Source organism: Arachis duranensis, chromosome 9, assembly GCF_000817695.3.
Source record: "Arachis duranensis cultivar V14167 chromosome 9, aradu.V14167.gnm2.J7QH, whole genome shotgun sequence".
Taxonomy (NCBI): Eukaryota; Viridiplantae; Streptophyta; class Magnoliopsida; order Fabales; family Fabaceae; genus Arachis; species Arachis duranensis.
In genome coordinates, this window is record NC_029780.3 from 110,583,950 (window position 1) to 110,600,045 (window position 16,096).

Genomic DNA, 16,096 nt, shown 5'->3' on the forward strand with positions numbered 1-16,096 from the left:
TAATTAAATCTTGTCTACAAGAAAGTCTTGCAATGTGGGTTTCGGTTGGATGTAAATTAAAATTGAAGGACTTAAAGCTAGTAGTCAACTGACCCAGGCCATGCTTCATTTAATTAACAAGTAGTTTTTTTTTTTTCTTTTTCAAAAGTTCTCCTTTTAAAAGATGATGTTTTGGTCTTTTGTGAATTTGTGTAGCATGCAGACAAATACACAGTCCAACAGCCAATGTGTCTTTGAATTATTCCTTTATAAGTGACAAATTTATAGATCTACCGTAGTTTTGCTGGTGACTGGTGAGAGCGCTACTTTCCGTAACCACTTTACTTTTTTAGTGCACCATTTTACCTTTTTGTTTGTTAAATAATTTTGTTGACTTGAGCTTGTTCTGTAATGACGTGTAAGTATTTAAATAAAATAAGAATTTTAATATTTGTAGCTTCATAACAAAATTTACAAAAATAGTTTGAAATTAATTAACAAAAATGTTGAATTATTATCAAAATTAATTACATAGTTATTTATAGTGAATGCTATTTAATTTATAAGTAATTTTAGTGTTATTATCATGGGTGAATTAAGTCTAAAGAAAATGGTCAAATACTCAAATAGGTGGCAAGAATATTCTTTTAGGTTGTTTGTCCTTAAATTATTTTGCAAAACAAATAAGTACATAAATAAGTGAATTATTAGTAGGTGATTAAAACTAGCAAAGTAGCAATCGTGTGAAATTAAGAATGAAAGAAAAATGAAATACTAACTAAAAGGTAACTGTGGGTCCCTCTTCTTCCTATAAAATGTGCCCGTGCCACCCACCCTGGTCGCCACTCGCCACTTACCTGAACTCAAATGGCTTCTTCCACTGCCAAAAAGATAGTCTCTGAGATCCCCACCTGGATCCGTGTCTACGACGACGGCACCGTCGAACGCCCTCGAAGCTTTCCACTGGTGCCACCTTCCCTTGATGATCCTGTAACCGGTGTCTCATCAAAGGACATAATCATCTCACAAAACACCAAACTCTCTGCACGCCTCTACCTTCCAAAGCTTGACAATGACAAAGTGAAACTCCCCATCTACATCTACTTCCATGGTGGTGGATTCTTCTTTGAATCCGCATTCTCCAAGCTCTACAATGACCATCTCAACAAGTTGCTCTCTGTAGCCGATTTTATAGCGGTTTCCGTGCAGTACAGGCTAGCACCGGAACACCCTCTTCCTGCATGTTACCACGACTGTTGGGACGCTTTACAATGGGTTGCATCTCATGCTTCCAAAAGCACCACCAACACCGAGCCATGGTTGACTGATCATGGTGATTTTGACAAGGTTTTCATAGGAGGTGACAGTGCCGGTGGCAATATTGCCCATAACATAGCCATGCGTGCAGGGCTTGAGTCTTTGCCTTGTGCTGTTACAATATCAGGTGCTATTTTATCCCACCCTTATTTCTGGGGCTCGCAACCTGTTGGATCAGAAAGTGTTACGAATCTGGAGCAGAATATGAACCGTTTGATTTGGAAGTTAGTGTACCCTTGTGCACCTGGAGGGATTGATAACCCAATGATCAACCCAATGGGTCCAGGTGCACCCAGCTTAGCTGGACTTGGGTGTTCCAAGGTTCTTGTGCTTGTTGCTGGCAAGGATGATTTAAGGGACAGAGGGCTTTGTTATTACGAAGCTGTGAACAAGAGTGGGTGGCAAGGGAAGATACAGCTCTTTGAAGACAAGGATGAGAATCATGTTTTTTATTTGTTCAATTCGGAATCTGACACCGCCACTCAATTGATCAAACGCATGGCTTCTTTTCTCCTCGTATTATGTAGTAGTATACTATGTATTTCCTTTCTTAAATGCTGGCTTGAAATATCTGTGTTTTGATGTCTCTTTAACGACTTTGACCCACCTTGCGTCAACGTAGAACTTGAATACGTTCCATACACCCTGTCTCTCGCTCTTTCTCTGCTTCTAATAAAAAATTTCCCACTGTGGGCAACTGAAAGAACACTCAAAAACAAATAATGCTGCACCTCAAAATCTCTTGTGCTCCTTATCCTTTGTTTTGTTTGATCACTCTGAGCGTTGTTGCATTAATAACTACAGAAGCAGTTACTGATGAGACCTACGCGGTTCACTACTGTCCAAACACAACAACTTATTCTCCCAACAGCATTTACCAAACTACCCTCAACCAGCTCCTTTCATGGCTCACGTCGAACTCCTCAACCGCCAAAAACGGTTACTACAACACTACCATCGGCGCCAACACCCCTAACAACACCATCTACGGCTCCTTCCTCTGCCGTGGAGACCTCACCACCACCGCATGCCACGACTGCGTTTCCGCCGCAGCCAAAAAGGTTCTTCAACCTGATTTCTGCCCCGTGGGGAAGGAATCGGTTATATGGTTCGCAGAGTGCATGGTTCGTTACTCGGACCAACCGTTTTTCTCTGTAGCTGCTGAGGTTCCTGTGTATTCCCTATCCAACACGGGAAACGTGCCAGATGAAAGCCACTTCATGACGGTGTTAGGAGACACGATGAATTCGGTGGCGGAACAGGCGGCGAAGGGTGGCGCTGACAAGAAATTTGGTACCAAAGAAGCAAACATTTCAAGCTTCCAGACTCTATACACGCTAGCACAGTGCACACCGGATTTGTCAGAATTTGGATGCCAGAAATGCCTCAAAATAGGAACTGGACAATTACCTTCTTGCTGTGATGGAAAGTTAGGAGGAAGAGTGCTGATTCCAAGTTGTAATGTTAGGTTTGAATTGTACCCCTTTTACCATGAGATGGATGTGCCTCTGCCACCACCACAGTCCAACCCAAACCCAAAAGGTACTATGGAATTTAAATTCTCTCTAATGATCTTAGTTAGAACATGTTATGGGTTAATGGTAAGAAATGTGTGCATCAATTTAGCATTCCAAAGATTAGATGCCTCAAATTGATCTTTGAAATGCTAAATTGATGATAGTTTTGAGTACCAAATTGATGATCTTTTAGCGACTATTTTGACTATAATGTATACGAAACATGATCAGTTGGTAACTTATATTAGTGGATGGTGATTCAATTTTTACAGATAAATCCAATATAGACGCAGTATTAATAATCGCAATTGTAGTTCCAATTGTGATTGTTTTGTTGCTTTTCTTGGCTACCTTATGGATCATATCTACACGGACAAGAAGGAAGAAGAACAATTCGGTGCCAGAGGGAACTCTGGAAAGTAGTGGTAATGTGGAAGTTTCATTTCATTTCTCACTTGGATTCTCACTTCCCTTATAACATTGGCACTTTGTTTGAAACTTCTAGTCATATATGCTTGAATCTATTCTAGGCTGTTATGCTGTTAGATAATTCCATCCTCTATGTTCTTCTGCAGTTCAAATTTCCAGCGTAGAGTTCTTGCAATTTGATGTTGATACAATCATAGAGGCCACAGACAACTTTTCTGGTGGCAATAAATTAGGGGAAGGAGGATTTGGTGAGGTTTACAAGGTATATACTATGGCATTGTTGACAAATTTTAGAATCATGGGTGATACTTTCCAAGAATTAGATCATTCTGGTTTTGAAATAGACAATAGAAGTTTTAACAGGATGGATGTTTGAATTTTCAGGGTACACTACCTAATGGGCAAGATATTGCTGTGAAGAGACTATCAAGAAACTCTAGACAAGGAATAATTGAGTTTAAGAATGAGGTACTTTTGGTAGCCAAACTCCAACATAGAAATCTTGTTAGGCTACTCGGATTTTGCTTGGATGGAGAAGAGAAAATGCTCATCTACGAATTTGTTGCAAACAAAAGCTTGGACCGTTTTCTATTTGGTATGTCCATCAGAATATGTACGATGACTATTTTCAGTGAATGCAATTGCTTAAGTTTGTAATTGAAGTAAGGATTGAGTTCTTATTCGCCATTTGAATTTATTTTTATAACACAGATGCCAGCAAACAACACCAGTTGAGTTGGCCAAGACGATACAAAATCATAGAAGGAATTGCTCGAGGAATACTCTATCTTCATGAAGATTCCCGACTCAGAATCATACATCGTGATCTTAAAGCCGGTAATATACTACTAGACGAGGATTCAAACCCAAAAATCTCAGATTTTGGAATGGCAAGACTTTTCGGTGCTGATCAAACTCAAGCAAACACCAATAGAGTTGTTGGAACAATGTAAGTTATTCTTTATTTTACTTATCTACTATTACTCATGATTTGATCCAACAGAAAAAAAAAAGGAGAGGGGGTGGGGGTCAACATGAAAGTCACATCCTAATTGAAAAATAAGAATGCTTATAAGTTTTTGTTTTCTATTCATCTTTCTTTTATCACTTTTCACAAGTAAAAACCACTGCTAAGATACTATTTATCTTGTTTTTAGTGGATACATGCCTCCAGAATATGCAATGCGTGGACACTTTTCTGATAAAACGGATGTCTACAGCTTCGGTGTCTTAGTTCTAGAGATAGTATCAGGAAAGAAGATAACATCCTTCTATGATTCAGGCTATGCAGGGGACCTCTTGAACTATGTGAGCTTAGTCCAACCCTCCTTTGGTAGTATCACTTTAGAGCCAAATTAAAATTGTTTCTTTGATTTCATATCACCTAAATGTACTATTTTATTATTGTTCACAGGCTTGGAAACATTGGAGAGATGGGACCCCATTGGAGCTACTAGACACGAGTCTGAGAGAATCATATTCAAGAGCCGAAGTAATTAAATGCATCCATGTTGGGTTATGCTGTGTACAAGAGGATCCAGCACAAAGACCAACAATGCAGGCTATAGTTCTAATGCTAAACAGCCATACAGTTACTCTTGCAAGTCCTGCACAACCACCAGCTGGTTATATTGGGAGCAGATCTCACTCCAATTTCCCAACAAAAGAGATGGTGAACTCATCATCAGACAAGTCTACAAACACAAGCACAAGTCAGAGTTCAATAAATCGGCCAACTTTGCCATCAAAGGAGATGGAAAACTCAAATGTGTCTACCTCCATTACAGAGGTCTACCCTCGCTAGCTAGTGATATATTTGTTCAACTAAAATTCCAAACTGAACTTCATTCACTAATCATTTAGTTATTTGCCCATTGCGTAGTGGGCTCATAGTCCCTGCTAAAAAGAAACAAAAATAGTATTGGGCACCCAAATTTGTATTATATTAGACACCTTAAATCTAATAATTGGTACAAGTGTCTTGTTACAAAAGATGATCACTCTCAGTTCTCTGGTCGTCATCAACAAATGGATAATGATAATTCACAAATCACTACAAACACAATTAACAATTATCAGAGACGACCAAGTCAATCCTTGAATTTTCTGCTACAACATAACCACACATAGTTCATCCCAAGTCAAGTCAATCCTTGAATTTTCGTACCTAGACTTTTCGCATAAATAATCAAACTAAATTACTTTACATTTTTTTTATTGAATTACCACCTAATTCCAAAGAAACTTCCTCATGAAAATTAGCTTATATATACTTTTCTTTGAAGGGACAAAATTTCTAGGCACGTTTTTGCCCCAGGAACTGCATACTTCACAATTCATTAACAGAAATGGCTTCTGCAACACCCACCACCACACCTTCCTCTAACAAGAAAGAGATTGTTACAGAGGTTCCTCCATACATCAGAGTCCTCAGTGATGGCACCGTCGAACGGTTAATACAAATACCATTTGTGCCACCACTTCTTGATGATCCAAAAACCGGTATCTCATCCAAAGACATAATCATCTCACACAGCCCTCCAATCTCCGCTCGCATTTACCTTCCAAAGCTCCCCAATGAGAAAGAGAAACTTCCCATCCTTGTCTACTTTCATGGCGGTTCATTCTTCTTGGGATCTCCTTTCTCTCAGTGGTTCCATGACTATATCAACAGTTACCTTGCTCCACAAGGAAAGTTCATAGTGGTTTCCGTGGAGTACAGGCTGGCACCAGAAAATCCTCTCCCTGCATGTTACCATGATAGTTGGGACGCTCTCAAATGGGTAGCATCTCATTCTGATAACAAAACCACAGTTAACACAGAGCCTTGGTTGATTGAAAATGGTGATTTTGACAAGGTCTTCATCGGCGGCGACAGCGCCGGTGCCAACATCCACATAACATTGCGATGCGCGCTGGCGCTGAAGCCTTGCCGGGCAATGTTAGAGTACTTGGTGCTCTTTTGTGCCACCCTTTCTTTTATGGATCAGAAAATGTTCTAGACCCTGAGGTGGATTCTAGCATTTTGGCTTGGAAGTTTGTGTATCATTCTGCGCCAGGTGGAATAGATAACCCAATGATCAACCCAATGAGTGCAGGGGCACCTAGCTTGGCTTCTCTTGGGTGCTCCAAGATGATTGTGTGTGTTGCTGGAAAGGATCAATTTAAACTGAGGGATCGAGGGGTTTGGTATTATGAGGCTGTCAAGAATAGTGGGTGGCATGGCAAGATTGAACTATTTGAAGAGGCAGAGGAGGATCATTGTTATCATGTGTTGCATCCTGAGACTGAAAATGCTTTAAAATTGAACAAACTCTTGGCTTCTTTTCTCCAGGAGTAGAAGAATGTGTTTAACTTTTTTGCTTTATTTCATTTGTTTCTGTTGGTTTTTCTGTGATGTGAGGTGATCTTTCCTACTTATCTGAATAATAGAACGCTTACTTGATTCATCACTTGAGCATGTTGTGATGTGCCGCAACATAATGTATTCAAACTTCTAATAAAGAAAGGGCAGTGCACAAATATTTCACGTTAATGTAAAATTGGGAAAGGGTAGTGCTAGGGAGCCAATGGCCTAAGTGTACAATGTGTACAATGGGCTAAACCTTTGGTCCATGAATAAAATGAACATTACCCACACTATCCAGAATAACCATCCGAATACCAGGGATAATAAACATCTCATGTCATAAAATCACTCATCCTAAAAACTTAAGTTAATTTTGGAATTCACCAAGAATTGAACCCTTGACCTTTTGGATCTAGAACTCTAATACCATATCATGAACCCACTCATTCCAAAAGCGTAACCTGACAGGGCAATGTAACACTAATGGTCATATCTCTAATACTTTTTAAACTTCCATTGTACACTTAGACCATTGACTCCCTATACTTTTCCATTGGGAAAATGACCAAACCCAAAAAGTATATTGTAAAAAAAGTGTGCTTTTAAATGGGGTAGATGTAGATTTGCCACCATCCACTACCTTGAAGCAGATAATAATATTATCAAATCACTGGGTAGGTAGGGCGGCACGAGGAAGCCAACAAGTTTTGTGTTTTCCATTACCATTTAATTGAAGTGACGTTTGACTTTTGTTGTTATTGTTATTGTTATTTTGACTCAATTAGCCACTTGAGTTGATTATTATTAGTAAATAAGTAATAAGTAATTAACTAATTTAGCAGTATTAAAAATCAGAATAAATGCTCTGTTTTCTTGCACCTACCCCTGTTTCTTCTTCACACCACTCTCTCTGTTTTCTATTCCCTCAAAACTTGAATGGCTTCTTCAACCACCACCAAGGAGATAGACAGAGAGCTTCCACCTCTTCTGAGAGTTTACAAGGATGGAACCGTTGAACGCTTTCTTGGCTCTTCGTATGTGCCACCTTCACCACAAGACCCAGACACTGGAGTTTCATCCAAAGACATCGTCATATCAGAGAACCCTTTAATCTCTGCAAGGCTTTACCTTCCAAAACTTGAAAACCATCACCAGAAGCTTCCAATCTTGGTCTACTTCCACGGCGGCGCGTTTTGCCTCGAATCCGCATTCTCCTTCCTCCACCAACGCTACCTCAACATCATAGCTTCACAAGCAAAGGTTCTCGTAGCTTCCATAGAGTACAGGCTCGCACCAGAACACCCTCTTCCTGCTGCATATGAAGATGGTTAGTCAAATTAACAACTTTAACTTTATTCATTGATAATTAGATAATCACTGTTATCTTATATTAGTATTCGCATACGTATTTGTATTCGTATAGGATGGTATGCATTGAATTGGATCAGTTCCAACAAGAGCGAGCCATGGTTGATGAATCATGGAGATTTCAACAGATTCTACATAGGAGGTGACACTTCGGGTGCAAACATAGCACACTACGCATTGCTCCGCGTTGACCAGTTACCGAACCAAGTCAAAATCTCAGGGGCAGTGCTTGCTTTTCCATTGTTCTGGAGTTCAAAGCCGATTCTGAACGAACCAGTTGAAGGACATGAAGAGAGCTCAGCAATGCAGGTGTGGAAATTCGTGTACCCTGATGCACCGGGTGGTATTGACAACCCACTGATAAATCCATTGGCACCTGGTGCAGCGAGCTTGAAGGAGCTTGGGTGCCCTAAAATTCTGATCTTTGTTGCTGGGAAAGATGAGCTTAGGGACAGAGGGATTTGGTACTGTGATGCTGTGAAGAAGAGTGGGTGGAATGGTGACGTGGAACTTATTGAAGTTGAAGGAGAGGAACACTGTTTTCAGATCTATCATCCTCAAACTCATAACTCCAACAACATGATTAGTCGCATAGCCTCTTTCCTTGTTTGACCAAACATGTTTCTGATTATTATGAATAAGTATATTGAGCAGTGGCAATAAATTTGGGGAACAATTACTACAAGTTAATCGATCATAATTATAGTAAAATGTAATATGTTTTTGGTACCAAAATAGATATATAATACAAGGTTATCTTACACGTCCAACAATTTTTTCATTCAAATTTTATTTAAGTAAGTTTAAGATTAATAAAAGCTATTATCGTTAAAAGAGCGTCATTAGTATAAAAGCTACTATCGTTAAAATAGCGTCGTTACCCGCGCTTTATCTTCTTCTCCTTTTCCATGCTTTTTCTTCTTCTCTCTTCAAATATACGCATACATCATCTTCTTCCTCTTTCAAATCCACGTATATCTCCTTCTACTCCTCCTTATTTGTGCACGCAGATTCTTTTTTTACTTCTCCTCCTCCTTTTTCTCTTTTTCTTTTTTTCCTCTTTCGCTATTGTCATTACCAACAAGTCAACAACACCAACATTTTGCTAATGAATTATTTTTTCAATCGAATTGAATGGAATGCAATTGCAAATTGAACTGAATTGAATGACATAGATGCTCTGAATATGAATTGAAATGTGTGAGAATAAAGAAAGGTTAAGAGCAAACTTAAGGAGTAAAATAAGGTTTGCAAAGAGTTTTAATAGAAAAGAACTTGTAGGGAGTTTTCATAGGAGGATTTTATTCTCAATCATTAAAATTATATCATAGATGATACTATATATATTTCTGTAACAATGTAGTTGAAATATCATCAAAAATAAGAAAGAAAGTTAATTCACATCCTATTTTCTCGTATTGGCTTTGTTATAGTTAGTGCATTATTGTGGGTAGTGTTCAAATTCATATTACTTTCTATCTATTAGAAGTCAAAATTTCGCTGCAGACTCAAAAATTGGTATCAAGAGTCAACGTTATATTATTCATTATTTGAGTGGTAAAATTCAATTTTGAATATAATGGCTTCTACTAGTAGTAATGTCAAAGTAGGCAAATATGAAATCGAGAAGTTCAATGGAAAAAATGACTTTTCCTATTGGATGATGCAAATGAAAAATCTGCTTATATCACAAAAGTTACACAAGGCACTAGCGGGAAAAGAGAAAAAACCGGAAGGAATGAAAGATGAGGATTGGAAAGAATTAAATCTTGAGGCACGGGCTGCAATAATCTTATGCCTTGAGAGGGATGTTGCTTTTTTAGTGAACGAAGAAGCAACTACAGTAGGCGTCTGGTTAAAGTTAGAGAGTAACTTCATGACAAAGACTCTAACTAACAGGATCTACTTAAAATCCAAATTGTATACATGCAAGATGGAGGAAGGCACCTCAATTCGAGAATATATCAATAAGTTTGATAGGATCATATCAAACTTAAAGGATATAGATGTGAAGGTTGATGATGAAGACCAAGCACTCATATTGTTACTTTCATTACCGAAGTCCTTTGAAAATCTGGTGCAGACATTGATGCTAGTGGGTGATATTCTGACCATGGATGAGACGAGGGAATCACTTTTAGCTGATGATCTACATAAGGTTGCTACAAGTGTAATGTCATCTTCAAATGGAAGAGAGTATAATGATCAAGCATAAGGATTGTTCGCGGCTAGAGGAAGGACTAATAAAAGAGGAAAAGGTAATAAGCATGAAAAGTCTAGGCCAAAATCTAGACCTCATGCGGAGAGAACATGCTTTAAATGTGGTGAGGCTGGACATTTCAAAGAAAATTGTCCAAATAAAAAGATAACTTTCAAGAAATAGAACAACGACAACCCAAAAGAAAAGCAAGAAGCAAGCTACGTCTCAAATGATGAGGAGGATTGTTACTCTGTAACAGAACAATCTTATGAAATCTCCAGTAAGTGGATTCTTGATTCAGGAGCCTCTCATCATATGTGTCCAAATAGGAAGTGGTTTACTACCTATGAAAGCATAAATAATGGCATAGTTTTAATGGGCAATGATCATGCTTATAAAACTGTGGGGTTGGATACTATAAGAATCAAGATGCGTGATAGAGGAGTAAGAACCTTAAAAGATGTGAGGCATATTCCAGACTTGCGAAAAAATCTTATCTCCATAGGTTTGTTGGAGAAAAATAGTTGCAAAATAGTTGCAAAAAATGGGGTACTAAAAGTTGTTCGTGGTTCTTTGGTAGTTATGAAGGGAGTTCGTCACGGTAATCTTTATTCTCTTTTGAGGAAAATAGTCACAGGTGAGTTAGCAGTTGGAATCGATGGAAGTAGAGATCAAACAAATTGCATAAGAATATGGCACATGCGGCTTGGACATATATCAGAGAAATGTCTATCATTGCTTTGTGGACAAGGTTTGCTGAAGAATATGAAGAAACCACAAATAGAATTTTGTGAGCATTGTGTGTATGGAAAGGCACATAGGGTGAAGTTTTCTACAAGCAAGCATAAAAGCAGAGGGTTGTTAGACTACGTGCATACTGATGTTTGGGGCCCGACTAAAGTTACTTCCAAGGGTGGTTCCAGGTCTTTTGTTACTTTTGTTGATGATTATTCCAGGTATGTTTGGATTTACTTCCTCAAACATAAGAATGAGGTATTCGATACTTTTAAGCGGTGGAGAGCAATGGTTGAAAATCGAACAGGTAGGAAGTTGAAAACTCTACGATCTGATAATGGCACAGAGTACACGGATGGGGCTTTCAAGGAGTTCTGTGAGCGAGAAGGCATTACAAGACACTGGACAGTTAGAAAAACACTACAATAGAATGGAGTCACCGAACGACTGAATCGTACGCTACTTGAGAAGACAAGGTGTATGCGCTCTAATCCGGGTTAGGCAGAGAATGGTGGGTAGAATCGGTTGCTACAGCTTGCTACATAGTGAATCGATCCCCACATTCTTCTCTAGATTGAGACACACCTTAAAAAGTGTGGTCAGGGGAACATACAGATTACGAGAAACTCAGAGTCTTTGGATGCACAGCCTATTATCATGTCAAAGATAATAAGCTTGATGATAGAGCTAAGAAGGCAATTTTTTGGGGTATCCAAGAGGGGTTCAAGGCTATCGCCTTTGGAGTATAAAGGATTATAAGTTTGTAATTAGCAGAGATGTTACCTTTGATGAATGATCTATGGTAGCTTTGTCTAAAGATATGGTGCCAGATGATGGTGATGTTGGAAAAATTTCAAATACTCAAGCGGTGGAGATAGAGTCTAAATACCAACAAATAGACTCTAGTAATGTTCAGGCAGAGCATCCTAATGCTACTCGAGATGACGCAGCGGATGAACTTGATCATGAGAAAATTTAGCGAGAAAATGCACATGCATTACAATAGCAGCATCAGGATTCTTTGGCATCTACTAGGCCAAAGAGAAATTATAAATTTGTTCAGAAGTTCGGGTCAGACAAGCCTTTGAGACATTATGGGCAGGTAAACTTGGTAGATTATGCACTCTCAGTGGAGGATGATGAGATGGTCACCTTCAAACATGCTATCAAAGACAAAGATAGAGATAGTTGGTTTGTCGCTATGGAGGAAGAGATGCAATCTCTTCATAAGAACAAGACATGGGATGTGGTCCCATTGCCCATGGAAAAGACTGCAATTGGTTGTAAGTTGGTGTATAAAAGAAAAGAAGATCCTACTAAGTCAGATGGTACAAGATTCAAAGATTGGTTAGTAACAAAGGGATTTGCACAGAAAGAAGGTGTTGATTACAATGAGATATTTTCTCCTGTGGTGAAACACACTTCCATACGGGTGCTTTTAAGTCTTGTCGCTCATGGCATGATCTTGAGTTGGAACAACTAGACGTGAAGACTGCATTCTTGCACGGTGACTTAGAGGAAGAAATCTACATGTATCAACCTGAGGGTTTCAAGGTTGAAGGTAAAGAAAGTCAAGTATGTCGCTTGAGAAAATCGCTATATGGATTGAAACAATCTCTTCAGCAATGGTATAAGCGATTTGACTCCTTTATGTTAAAACAAGGCTTTTCCAGAAGTAATTATGATTGTTGTGTATACATTTGTAAGCTTCCTAGAGGTGATTATATCTATCTTCTATTGTATGTGGATGACATGCTTATTGTCTCTAAGAGCAAGGTAGAGATAGATATGTTAAAGGTTCAACTTGGTAAAGAATTTGAAACAAAAGACTTGGGTGCTGCACGAAAAATATTAGGCATGGAAATTAAAAGAGAGAGATCAAGTCAAAAATTGTTCTTGAGCCAAAGAGGATACATTGAGCACGTCATTGAAAGGTTTGAAATGAAAAATACTAAATCGGTAGTAACGCCGTTGACTCCACATTTTAGGCTCTCTGGTAAGCAATCTCCCACAACAGCAGAGGATAAGGCTTACATGAAAAGTGTACCTTATGCTAGTGCAGTCAGTAGCCTAATGTATGCTATGGTGTGTACACACCCAGATATTTCACAGGCAGTCAGTGTTGTTAGCAGGTTCATGGCAAACCCGGGTAAGGCACACTGAAAAACAGTCAAGTGGATATTAAGATACTTGAAGGGTACCATTGACACATGTTTATGCTTTAGTAGAAAATCATGTCAAATCAGCGGCTTTGTTGATTCTGATTATGTGGTGATCTAGATAGAAGACGTTCTATGACTGGTTGTGTATATAAAATACAAGGTGCTCCACTGCTCCAGTTAGTTGGCGATCGATGTTACAAGCTACAGTGGCACTATCTACTACAGAAGTTGAGTACATGTCAGTAGCAGAAGGAGTGAAAGAAGTATTGTGGCTAATGGGTCTTCTAGATGATTTGGGGATGAAACAAGATTGCGTGAATCTGAGTTGTGATAGTCAAAGTGCAATTCATTTGGCTAAAAATCAGGTTCATCATGCTCGTACCAAGCATATTGATGTAAGATATCACTTCGTGCGCGATGTTATAGAGAAAGGTAACATTTCTCTTATAAAAGTACACACAGATGAAAACCCTGCTGATATGTTATCTAAAGTAGTGTCAGGAAACAAGTTCCAACACTGTTTAGAATTGCTCAATATTGCTTCATGTTAGGCATTACATGGAGAAATAGAGGAACTACGATTGGTTTGATCCTGAACAAGGGTACGTAGACAGTCATTGTAAAAATGATACAACCAAATATGAATACCACACTTTGATCGTCCAAAATTTGAGTAGATTTCAAATTGTGAACGAGGTAGAGAATTGTGAGAATAAAAGAAAGGCTAAGAGCAAACTTAGGGAGTAAAATAAGGTTTGCAAGGAGTTTTAATAGAAAAGAACTTGTAGGGAATTTTCATAGGAGGATTTTATTCTCATTCATTAAAATTATAGCATAGATGATACTATATATATTTATGTAACAATGTAGTTGAAACATCATCAAAAATAAGAAAGAAAGTTAATTCAGATCCTATTTTCTCGTATTGGATTTGTTATAGTTAGTGCATTATTGTGGGTAGTGTTCAATTTTATATTGCCTTCGATCTATTAGAAGTCAAAATTCCGCTACAGACTCAACAAAATGAATTGAATTGATAATCTCTACAAATGTAGACATAGGTGTTTCGAATTTGATTTTATATAATGGATTATGTTTTGTTCATTCAGTACTATACGATTGTTTCTCCATGAGTACGTGTTTGGTTCATTATGCAGAAAGCCGTTTGAATTTGATTTTATATAATGGATTATGTTTTATTCATTCAGTACTATACAATTGTTTCACCATGAGTACGTGTTCGGTTCATTATGCAGAAAGCTGTTTGAATTTTATTTTATATAATGGATTATGTTTCGTTTATTCAGTACAATTGTTTCATCATGAGTACGTATGCAGAAAGCTGTTTGAATTTGATTTTATACGATGGATTATGTTTCCTTCATTCAGTACTACCATGAATACGTGTTATGCAGAAAGCTGTTCGAATTTGAATTTATATAATGGATAATGTTCCATTTATTTAATACTATACAATTGTTTCACTATAATAACATGTTTGATTCATTTATGTTCTACACAATTCAAAACTTTTTCTCTCCTCACCTTCTATGTTACTTCACCACGGAGAGAAGGAGAAAAAGATAAAAAAAACACAGCAATAAATATAACAAAAGAATGATAATAAAGAAAAAACACGTGATTAAAAAGAAGGAACGCGCAAAAAAATGAGGAGAATGAGGAGGAGGAGGAATGCGAATAAAAAGGCGAAGAAGAAGACGCTCTATGCATAAACGAGCATGAGAAGAAGAAGAGAAACAAGCACGGGAGAGAAGAGAAGAGGAAGAAGCGCGAAAAAAAAAAAGAAGAAGTGTGAGAAAAGAAAAAAGCGGAAAAAATGCTTGATCTAAAGGCTAAAATTGTTTGGATGTAAAAAATATCTCATAATATAATATATTATATGCAGCAATATTGATTATCTTTATAGTAATACAAATGGGGAGCTCATTTGCTGACGTGGCGCTCATACGTTGAGTTTGGGAGTTTATTTGCTTACGTGTCGTTACTAGAAATTTTTAGATTTATATTTATAAATTATAAATTATTATTTACTCAGGTTGTTATTTTCAAATTTTAAGTTTGGGTTGTTTTACTTAGGTTGTTATTTTTAAAATTTTAAATTGTTTTATTTGTTTGGATTATTTTACTTATGTTGTTATTTTTTAAATTTTAAATTATTTTATTTAAGTTGTTATTTTTTAAATTTTATTTAGATTGTTCTTTTTTATATTTTAACACTATTTTTTAAAAATCTGTTAATTCTTTTTAGCATAATTTTTTAAAATTTTATTGATTTTTTTTAAATTGTAGCTATATAAATTCTTTTAAAGAAATTTAGAGTTTTAAAAAAATTTACGTTAATTATTCTTCGGTTGTTACATACTAATATTACAATAAATAAATATTTACGTTAGTTTAGAATTTTTAAATTATTATTTATTTAAGTTGTTATTTTTAAATTTTAAATTTGGGTTGTTTAACTTAGTTTGTTGTTTTTTAAATTTTAAATTAAAGTCAACCAAATTTTAAAAAATTTAGTTATGATACAACTATAAAAGGATAAGTTATGAGAGATGTAAAGCACCACAATTTAAAGTACATCAATCCCTTTCTTTACATATATCCAAAATCTCCCTACTTATTCCAATGGCTGATATTCACAAAATTGCTAACATCAATCCTACAATCTACAATTTGTGTGTACGTTGGTGTCATTGATGATTCTGACTGTGCATGTTATGTAGTCTTTGACAATGAGGCAAAACAAGTTTTGGAAGAGAGCTGTGTAGAGATACTTGATCCACTCCTATTGGTAAGATCTAACCAATATTTATTTCTAAAAGCATTAGTGAAGATATTTTTATTGGTACTTTTTATATTATTTATTATTAATATATTACGTAATATCCTGTAGAAAGGAGATCTATCAGATACACCTACACTTTTACTCAACCTAATTGATAAGATCTTTCTCTTCATCATTGAAGTTCAAATATATGATATTTCATATTTTTCACCTTCTTATAAAGTTAAGAAGATG

The 16,096-nt window shown here is 37.0% G+C and overlaps 3 protein-coding genes and 1 pseudogene across 3 annotated transcripts; all 4 read left to right on the forward strand.

Annotated features, from left to right (window-relative positions):
- Window positions 1-846: 846 nt before the first annotated feature.
- Window positions 847-1,878, forward strand: LOC107466943 (2-hydroxyisoflavanone dehydratase). Its single transcript, XM_052254395.1, is given in 3 exon segments — window positions 847-1,113; window positions 1,199-1,286; window positions 1,289-1,878. Coding segments are annotated over 3 exon segments (945 nt in total).
- LOC107466941 (cysteine-rich receptor-like protein kinase 25) lies at window positions 1,865-5,349 on the forward strand. The gene is made up of 7 exons (XM_016085940.3): window positions 1,865-2,838; window positions 3,086-3,238; window positions 3,389-3,504; window positions 3,627-3,837; window positions 3,954-4,191; window positions 4,400-4,550; window positions 4,657-5,349. The coding sequence occupies exons 1-7, from the start codon at window positions 2,019-2,021 to the stop codon at window positions 5,044-5,046; spliced, it is 2,079 nt and encodes a 692-aa protein (XP_015941426.1). The 5' UTR covers window positions 1,865-2,018; the 3' UTR covers window positions 5,047-5,349.
- A 203-nt stretch (window positions 5,350-5,552) lies between these two features.
- On the forward strand, window positions 5,553-6,691 carry LOC107466944 (2-hydroxyisoflavanone dehydratase-like; annotated as a pseudogene).
- Window positions 6,692-7,437: 746 nt separating this feature from the next.
- LOC107466945 (2-hydroxyisoflavanone dehydratase) lies at window positions 7,438-8,644 on the forward strand. The gene is made up of 2 exons (XM_016085944.3): window positions 7,438-7,918; window positions 8,015-8,644. The coding sequence occupies exons 1-2, from the start codon at window positions 7,528-7,530 to the stop codon at window positions 8,569-8,571; spliced, it is 948 nt and encodes a 315-aa protein (XP_015941430.1). The 5' UTR covers window positions 7,438-7,527; the 3' UTR covers window positions 8,572-8,644.
- The last annotated feature ends 7,452 nt before the right edge of the window (window positions 8,645-16,096 follow it).